The 10,230-nt window shown below is 46.7% G+C and overlaps 1 protein-coding gene across 1 annotated transcript; it reads left to right on the top strand.

Annotated features, from left to right (window-relative positions):
• The first annotated feature begins 3,948 nt into the window (after positions 1-3,948).
• lamp5 (lysosomal associated membrane protein family member 5) lies at positions 3,949-8,885 on the top strand. The gene is made up of 6 exons (XM_030109816.1): positions 3,949-4,259; positions 4,933-5,111; positions 5,602-5,733; positions 6,074-6,170; positions 6,612-6,800; positions 7,872-8,885. Exons 1-6 carry the CDS (start codon positions 4,199-4,201, stop codon positions 8,045-8,047), a joined length of 834 nt encoding a protein of 277 aa, XP_029965676.1. The 5' UTR covers positions 3,949-4,198; the 3' UTR covers positions 8,048-8,885.
• The last annotated feature ends 1,345 nt before the right edge of the window (positions 8,886-10,230 follow it).

The raw sequence follows: 10,230 nt of genomic DNA, 5'->3' as shown, positions 1-10,230 counted from the left end.
TACATATATATCACTATATTTTGTCCTGTTTTCTTCTGCTGTAATCCATGTGAAGGGTAGACGGGATAATCTTGTATATACTGGAATGTACGTAGTTTAATTTCCATTCAGACGAGTTGTGTTCTGCCATCTAAGGGCTCGGGGGGGAAAAAGAGCGGGTCCGTCGGGCCACGTCGGGGGTGAAAAAAAAGACGTTTATCGGCCACTGAGTCCTATCGTTTGTTCTCTGTGTTTTCTAGCCTGCCCTGAATGCACCACACCACCACACAATATGAGGCTCTCACCACATATCTAGTGCAGAGATAAATGAGTAAAAGTGCTTTTAAAAAGTTACTCCATCGCTTTCAAATGTGCCACTCAGTGTCTGTTAGGACGTTTAAATTATTTTATGAATGATAAATGCCAAATTAAGGGGTTATTTATATGAAGGTATATATAAATAAATGAATATATATTATATATATTAGATAATGTGTAGTTTAAGATTATTATGTTAGAGGCTTTTTTGCACTAGTTGAATGTTTCTGTTGTGTGACTACATGTAACCTTCGGCTCTGGAGTTTCGTCAGGAAAGCAGATTATTTTTGCAAGGCAACATCACTGATTTAATTTCCTCCGTTTCTACTGTAACTCCTCTTTGTTTTCTATTGGAATTGTAGCTTGTCAACAGACATTCTGTGCGTGATTTTTGTATTTATATTGTACTGTTGAACTTATAGCAATGAAAATACTGTTGTTATCCAGCTCCTTTAATACTGTTTTATAGTATGTGTATCAATAAATCCAGGTGTAAAACGGGATTTTACTCATGTGGCTCGTTTTTTATGTGTGTTTTCTGTGCATGTCTGTCACGTGGTTGATCGAATTTCTTCAAATTTTGTGGATTTAGACGAAAAAAGAAACGAGAAATAAAATACTTGCGCACTTTTCAACACTAATAGTACTACTGGGTGTAATCTGTTCAAAGTATTGTAGAAAAAAAAAACAATCTCCCTCTGGAGGCCAGATTTATTGTCCACCGCGCGCCCGCCACGTGCACAAATCACCCACGCGCTTCTTTTCCGCATGTATTATCACATTCAACAAGTGGATTTATATTCCCGTCCCCCTCTTGAACGCACGCGGCTCCTGCTCAGACGCTTTGTTGTCATTCTAAGTGAAATATTTCCATCAGAAAGACGCGCGAAGCGCAGTCATTATGTCTCCGCGTTGCCCGGCAACTCCGTGGCTTCTCTTTCGGTATATAACAGGGAGAGCGGCCAGAGGGCTTTTTTAAAAAAAAGCCTCACAACACAGGAGGTGAAATATTGAACTTCCTCTGAAGCATGTGTGATGCAGAAGGGAAGACGGGCGCCAGATTCCTCCTGGAGGCCATGTCCAAGGATCAAGTCCACCTGGCCAGGTTTGTCCTGGACGCGCTGGATGGGGAGATCGTGGACGCGCAGACGGAGGGCGCACGGACGCCCCTCATCTCCTCCATACTCTTGCCCGACGGCCGGAGTCGGTGTGAGTTTGTGGAGATGCTGCTGCAGAGGGGCGCCAGCGTGAACGGCCGGGACGGCGCGGGGCGCACGGCGCTCAGCCACGCCTGCGAGCGCGGCTTCCTGGACGCGGTGAAGGTTCTGGTGCGGCACAACGCGGACCCGGAGATCGGGGACTCCCGGGGGAACACGGCGCTCATGTACGCCGCCGCGGCAGGCCACTCGGCCGTGGTGGAGTTCCTGGTGAGGGCGTTCAAGAGGCTGGGTCTGCAGGTAGACCGGCAGAATCAGGCGGGGAACTCCGCCGCGGGGGTGGCCAAGGTCCTCGGTCACACCGAGTGCTTCTCTGCGCTCACGCAGAGCTCCAAGAGGGGCCGCGAGGCTGGCGGAACCCCGCGACCTACTTTGGAAAAGGAGTCTGAGAGAAAAATGGGACATTTAGTGAACAAACTCGAACTCCTGCAAACACGCGATCGTGCGCAGTGTAACCGCAGCGCCGGGCAGTCAAGGCCTCGGATCGTGAAGAATCGGTTCCCGTCTATGGACTCCATAGAGGAGTTTGAAAGAGAAACTTACTCCTCGCCTTCGAGTGAGCTGCTCTCTTGGCTTCCTGTGCCTGCACCCTCTCCGCGCAGCCAGTCTCCTAAATTTAAGTATTCAGAAGCCACAGACCAGCACTTCCCTCCTCTTATATCGAGCAGAGAGGGAAAAAAGTTTCTGTTTTTTTCTCCCCAACCCAGCAGAAAGTCCAACAAACCCAAAGCGTCATCTGCATTGGATATCCTGCTGACTCCCATTCTTGCCAACAAAAGTGACAAGAAGATGGGAACAGAAAACTCAAAAAAGGCAGATTCAAGTGAGCGTAGATTTCACGACAGTTATTACAAGAAAAGAAGCAGCCTGCCGACCAGTATATTCAGCCCCGCGCCTCCGGAGCGCACGCTGGCCCCCGCGCGTAAATCCAGAACCGTGCGGAGACGCGAGGTGTCCGGTGCTACAGCACAGACCTCCTCAGCCACCGCTTTCTCGGTCCTGAGCGACAAACTTTCACGTCGATTTGCTTCACCCGAGTTTAGAATGTGTGCTAAGAATCTGGAACGAGATTCGGAATTTATTTTAGGACGGATTCCGCGCTCAGAAACTTTCCCTCAAAGCATTAAACACCCCGAGGTGCACAGTAAAGCCAGCATCGACAGCGTCAGCTCCGTAAAGTGCGAGTTCGACTTCCAGTGCAGGAAACAAAACTTTTAAAATGCATCGTGAGTCGTGCGTAAAACACCTTCGCGACGTAAATAACTACAACTATAACTTCACTCTGAACTCTCCTGGTCCTTCAAAACTGAACCACACAAGTGAAACTGTGTAGAATCTTCCAGTTGCGTCCTTCTTCTTTTTGACTTTGCGCAGTCAAAACGTCCCGGTTTCAAAATATTTTGCATTTACATCCAAACAGAAGGAAACACGTCGCCGAAGCGGTTTAATCTACAGACCTCCTTCTGAGCAACCAGGAAACCAAGAGCGGACTCCAATAAAGCCGTCCGCAATATGAGCTGCCCTGAACAACTATTTTCCGTATATATAGTTCCTCCAGTGTTGTGGGGGCACATGCCACTCCTTTCGGAGTGGGTGGGCGGGTCAGCTAAGGTGAAGAGATGCGCTAATATCCAAGATGAAAAAAAAACCAGCGCAGCATTTCTTATTTTCTGAGCCACAAAGTTTGCCACCTGTGTGGAATATGATCATGAGATAGTTTATAGGAATTTTAAAAAATGAGTGAGCGAGGTACGCAGAGATCATGAGTCTCTATTACCAAACACTGTGCGTATACGCACGTGCTGTCTAATGTTACCCACCAAGTCGAATCAGACATCAGAAAGGAAATTAATTCTCAAACATCAGCTCACAAACTTTGCACATCAGCTGCAAAACGTGCCCTAATGCTGATGATGCTCGTTTCACTGAGTCAGACCTCTGGAAAGATCTGTGACTGAATACATGGCATGAAAGTTTTAAAGAACAAAGCATTTACGTATATATCAGAAGTGAAGCAGTGTTGCTTTGTGGAATATTTTAAATCTCCGTGAGAATCAGTTTTTTTCAGCTCTTGCTCAGCTGCAGCCTGGCAGAAGGGGAGTTGGAGAGCGGGGAGGGAGGGAGGAGTTGTTGCGTTTCCCTCCAGACATGCATCATCCAGCCCAACCTGCAGCTGCTGCCACAGAGGAGGAGAGAACAGCATTGCGGGGATGACTGAGGCTGCACGCAGAGTCTACTCCTAAAGGAGATCAATTCACCGAATCGGCTTTCCCCTGCAAAAAAAAAAAAAAAAAAAAAAAAGGACCATTATCCCTGATGTGCGGAAGGAGCCCAGCCTAGCCGCTGTCACCTGGTTAAACCCTGCCAACCTTGAAGGGAGGAGGTCGGTTCGGACAGCCAGAACTCCTCGGTGCCGGCTGTGTCAGCGCGGATCCCACCTTCAACCCGGAGACGGGCTTTTTTTTTTTTTCTGCATTCGCGATGATCTGAGCGTGACTTATTCCCGCTGAGTAGAGGCAACCCTCCTCTCTCTCTCTCTCGCTCGCCCTCTCTCTCTCTCTCTTTCCCCTGTCTTTCTCTCCCGCCTCCCCTCCGCGCCTTCCTTCCTCTCTTTTCTTTTGGTGGGTTCAGCACAGGCTGCCCAGTTCACCTCATTCTCGTCCGCCCGGGAAAAGCTGAACGCGATGGGACGACTGGGTTTCAGCACCACGGACAGCGCACGACTTTTTCTACTCAGCGTGTTTGGTAAGAAAAGTGTGTGTGTCCGCGTGTGTGTGTGTGTGTGTGCGTGTGTGTGTGTGCGCGGTTGTCGTGACTCCTCACTGCAGTGTGTCAGTGTGTGTGTGGGCGCGTGCACGCGCGTGCGTCGTGTTTAGACATCACAGGACGAAGACACGCGCGCATGCGCGTGCATGTGTGTGTGTGTGTGTATGTGTGCTTTTTTTTTTAACACTCGGATGAGTTGGCATATTTCACCAAAAAGTCTTGTGACGGTTTGAGTTGCGGCTCGAGACTTTCTGGAGTTGTTGAAGCTGCAGCCAGTGGTGTGTGTCTGTGTCTGTGTGTGTGTGTGTGTGCGCGCGCGCGCGTGCTCCCCACACACCGCAGAGCTCAGCTCAGCCTCCTGTGTTTTCAACCCGATTTTGACTTTGCCACTAGGAAAAAAAAAAAAAATGGAGGTAGCTTGCCAAGTGATCAAAAAGATGCGAGGAGGGGGGAAAAGACGTGAAAGGCCCTCGGCTAAAGTCGCTCCCGCCCTTCAGTGGTTTCTGCTGATTCTGCACGTTTTGGTTTTGCATGTGTGTGTGTGTGTGTGTGTGAGAGAGTGTGTGTGTGTGTGTGAGAGAGAGAGAGACAGTGTGCCAAGCGTTCACCACCCCAGCAGACAGATGAGCGCCGCTGTCCCTCTCTCCGCCAGGTGCGCTGGCGCTGTCCGTGGTGCTGGCGGAGCAGGAAGGGGAGAACCTGTCCGGGCTCTCCAACAATCCGGACAAAGCCATCTTCGCGGTGCGGGAGAACGGCACGACCTGCCTGATGGTGGAGTTTGCCGTGAAATTCCTCGTGCCATATGACGTGCTCGCGCTCAACGGGATAGACGTAAGGAGTCCCCCCCTCCCCCCCCCCTCCCCCCCGTGGATTTTTTTAACATATTCATCAATCCAACATCTCGGCTTTTCGGTTCAGGACGCACAGCGGAACAAACCGCTGTGCGCACAGGCGCTCCGCGCTGTAAAACATCTAGAAAATAAATTAGAACTATCAGTTACACTGTAAAGAAGAACGGAGGGGAAAACTACCGCATTTGGAAGCATTTTACATCGAATTTGAAGTCTGCAGTTGTGATCTGAAGCAATGCGTAAAATGCTGACGTGTCATCACGCGCCCGGCTACAAAGACGCAAATGCTCCTTTAAACTTTTCTGGATCAATTCAAACAGACTGTGAGATAATGAATATAAACTTTGCCTTAAAAGAATCGTTGTAATTGTTCAGAATCACACTTTTTTTTCATACCCTGCTCCGTTTTAACAACGTGTACTGGTTCATTAAATAAAACGCCATTGTCAACTTGCTGTATTTCTTTGCAGCTGATCACCGAGCAGACGTCGTTTATTCTGCCCCGTGGTGCAGAAATTGAGGGGAAATGCGGGAGCACGGAGTCAGAAATCCACATAACATGGAAGAACAAGGCCTACACGCTCCGCATTTACTTCTCTAAGGTGGGCGAGTCAGCGGCATATATCATCCCATGCAGTTTATATTAGGGAATTTTTTTAAATTTTATTATTTTCCACAAATATCTGGGATCCGTTTTCGTAAACTGCTGACACAAAGTAAAGCATTTTAGATGTTTATCAGTGTCCGGCTACATTCATTGAATTACGCACAATAATTGGAGAAAAATCTACTGGTTAGATCAAGGAATCAGTCTAAATATAGGTCTATTTATTTTGCACACACATTACTTCTAGATTGATCAGTGTTGCCAGTTTCTTGCTGAGCGCGGGGGCCAGATCCGCCCCCTGTGTGTTACTCTGTGTGTGTGACTGCGTGTTGCAGGAGGTCCGCGCCAAAGGCGCAGAGGTGTGGAAGATCAGCAGGGTCCAGTTTGTCTACGACACCTCAGAAACATCACATTTTATCAACGCATACAACCGTGAGTCTCCCACGAGTTTATTATCACGACCAAAATTATAAACAGCATCTGGCTTACCACTTTTACTATTTTTAATTCTTATTATTCACTTCATTCATTTCTACTACAATCTTTTATTGAGTGTTAAGATTGGATTTAAAAAAAATACCTGGGATTTGTAGTAATGGATTAGTAATGTAACTCAACAGCCTCCAGGCCTATTTCATAGTCTTGAATACATTTTTGGTGAAAGCTGCTGAATTATTCTCATCATGCCCCTATACTGATTATTAGGAAGTTGTTAAACTACACAGTTGTCTGGCAGCTGATGAAGTGAAACAGCTGATTTCTAGATACTGTAGTGAAGTGTGGTGATGGAGGGCAGTAACAGAAACTAGCCGGATCCAGTCGTACGGCACCTCCCTCCACCACTCCTCTCCTCCTCTCTCTGCTCTCCTCCAGCTGGGAAGCACACAGCCAGCACCCACCGCCTGTCGGCCCTGGTGACCCCGGCCGGCCGCTCCTTTGTGTGCACGGCACAGCAGACCCTCACGCTCATTTCCAGCGACCACCAGAAGGGCGTTACAGTCTCCATGTACGACATCCAGATCCAGCCCTTCGACATCACCTCCGACTTCATGTTCAGTGAACGTAAGAAACGCCGACCGCCGAAGCTCTCAAGTCACAGGAAGCAGCACAGATAATGAGAATGACAAGTCCTTGTGGTGAGGGTGCTGTGACTGTGTCACTCCCATTCTGAGACACACACACACACACACACACACACACACTTCTCTCTGGAGGGTTATTGCTGCAGTGTGAGGAGCACATCAGGCTGCAGAGAGGAACACAGGGCGACCAGACAAAAAAGTGAAGGCAAAAACAGATACATGTTGAGGAATAAAGGAAGGAAATGGCGAAACAAGAGGGGCGGGGCCTTCAGGACTTTATGAGGGGAATCATACCCCTGTCCTGAATGCAGCTTTTATAGACATCCTCAATGTGCCTGGCCGTCCAATCACCTTGAAAGAATCGTTTGCCCTGAGCTGCTGTAAACTAGGCTGTGCTATGCTCCACTGCCTTCCTCCTGGTGTGTGTTCGTGCTGTCCGCAGGGAAAAACACCGCTTTGCTTTAAACCACACACACATACAGTACAGCCAGCTGTGGCTGTGAGGCCCTCACTCCGCCTATCAAACAGCCATTTATAAAACTACACAGTATGTGGTGGGGGGGGGGAGAAAAATATGCATTTAAGCATAAAGATAAGAGTATACAATTCCACCTCAATTACTCTTACAATCACAATAGTGGTTCCTCTCAGCAGGACAATTCCAGATGTTTCAGTCGTTTTGTAACATCTTGTTGCATTAATTCAATTAGCAACAGACAGAGAAACTATCATTTCTGCTTCAACAGAAATGGCCTTTTTTCCTGGTTCCACACTCTAACATACCAGACCTTAATGACTTTAAATATTTCACATTAATCACTTTAATATGCTTTTTGTTTGGGTACAAAATGAAAGCAATAAATCTGAAGATATGTTGTCATTTATGCATTTAATTAAGATGATAAATGAGTAGAATGTAGGCTTCATCCTCAATCGATGATTCCACAACGAAGCTCCACGAGTTCTCAGTAGCAGTCATCACCCTAAAAAGACGATCAGCATACATGTAGACAGAATTCAAGGCCTTTTATTGTGCTTCTGCTATTTGCAGCCTACAAGTGCATCACAGACCAGCGGGAGCGCCTGGAGGAGACCCTCCCCCTCGTCCTGGGCCTGATTTTGGCCCTCATCATCGTCATCACACTCACCGTCTACCACTTCCACCTCAAGCTGACGGCGACTCAGCCGCAGCTCCCCAGAGATCGCTCCATGTACAAGAACATGTAGCCGGCGGCGGCACGGCGGCGGCTCCCTCGGCTCCCTCCATACCCCCACCCCCCCCCCGATAGAGAAGAGACTCGTCTCCTCCATCTTCCGATCTCTTTAACACCGGGGGAGGATGCTGCAGCGCGCTGGACTGAATCCCTGATTGACAGATGTGTGTAGCCTGAACCATACTGCCCACTGGACCTTTTCCACAGCGAGAACACAAGTTAATCAGAGAGTCTGGAGCCGAGTCCGAGGGTCAACCCCCCCCCCCAAAAAACATATCTGACTGCTGAACTGAATCGAAACGCCATAAATAGTCACATCACAGAGCTTAGGATTTTCATGAAAATTACTTTTTGTTTTGTTTTGAGAATAGTTTTTGTTGTGATCAGGGGTTGTTAATTACTGCATAATCACCGAGCTTTAAGTTCCACTTCCCTCCACAACATCAGCTGGAGCTAGTTTAACATTTCACTCATGTTTTATCCAGATTGTCTTAAAGTGAAGAAAAGAAAATGAAAATCCTGCGCCTATGCTGGCCATTCGCCATTCTCTGCTCTCTCTTTGGAATTGCTGCTAAAAGAAGCCCCGTTGATTCTGTATCTGCGCGATACTTGAGTCTGTTTTTGTTCATTTTGAATGCAGCCATCGTGTCGACAGTGGACAGTCTTGTAGTGTGCAGTGCAGTGGCATTCAGAACCATTTCCAGTCGCAGTGTTTTTACTTTGATGTTACGCTCTTCTCCGCATCAAGGGGAAGACGGCCTCCCATAAGCACTGGACACAAACTAGGAAGAGAAAGAATTTATCAGAATACTATAGAAGAGTGTTTATGAAAATACAGAGATGTCATTAAAATAATATTCTATGTGTAAATTATTTTTGGGGATTTGAGTCTATGCATAAACCTCTGCTGATGCAATCTCGTGCAGTTTCCTTCTGTTCCATTTGAAATAAATTGCTGGAAACATCTCCACACCCTCGTCCAGTTATTTATCACGTTACAAAGCCCTCCCCTTGTTCTTTCTACGAAAACAGAAATGTAGGGGGGGAAAAAAAAAAGAAAATTCCACATACAGTGATGAATGTTTGGGAGTGAGTGGGACGAGGTGACAGATTCTCCCGTCAGATGAGGCCGCGCCAAGATGACGCATTGATTTTCTTTGACCCTGGAGAGGAAAACACGATATGAAGGAGTTTAATTGAATATAAATGGGACATTTTGTGTCGTCTCCGCCGGTTTGCTTCAACAGCGCGGTTGTCATACATCATCCTTAGTCACAACCCACTGAAGCACGAGCACAATCCAGGTTTCCGTTCAGAATGGCCACTTTACTGAGTTAAAATAGGCTTTATAAACAGCCACGATCTCAGAGCGTTTCTTTTTCTCCTGACTTTCACTGATGATTTCAGTGTAACGTATCTGTTCAACACACAGAGAAAAAGAAAAAACTTATTAACATAGAAAATAGATGCATAATAATAATAATAATAATAATAATAATAATAATAATAATAATAATAATAATAATAATAATAATTACTAGGATGTGGAGGTGAATACAATTTCGGTTATTTTGAATTACAATTACAATTTTCTGTCAAAGTTAAATCTGTCATTTTGTGTTCAGGTTTGAAGTCTCGGCGCTCCTTCCCAGTGTATGTTTGACATTCGAGGTAAAGTATTTCAAATCCCCTGATCCTGGGCTGATCTGACCTCTGACCTTATACTTGCAGACGGGACACTTCCAGCTTTATATCATCAGCGTTCTCGCCTGGACCTCTAAACTCCCAAAACACACATCTGAATCTGAATCCCTGCAAGAATATGTGAATCTTTTCTCAAAATAAAGAACAATTAGGATTCTTCTTCTTCTTCTTCTTTTTTTTATTTCAAACTCCTTTATTTGTCTGAATGACAAGGAAGTAAACATTTTCAGAAACACATCAGATGCAACTTTATTTACCTGCTCCTTCCATATCGCTCCCATCAGCGTCTGCTTTACGCAGATTAGTGACAAACTTCTCATTAAAACCGTCATTTAGTATCATCCAACACACCGACTCCACACAGGCTTCAGTCTCACCCTGGCTCAAACCCCGCAGACCCACCGGCTGAAGAACCTTGACTTTTTTTATTTACTGGGCTGCTTGTGAAGGTATCTTTCTCCTGGAGTGGAGCGCCATTCTCCGTCTGAGCTG

The sequence above is a fragment of the Salarias fasciatus genome, chromosome 15 (genome assembly GCF_902148845.1).
Source record: "Salarias fasciatus chromosome 15, fSalaFa1.1, whole genome shotgun sequence".
Lineage (NCBI taxonomy): Eukaryota > Metazoa > Chordata > Actinopteri > Blenniiformes > Blenniidae > Salarias > Salarias fasciatus.
This window is presented reverse-complemented; position numbering and strand designations above follow the sequence as displayed.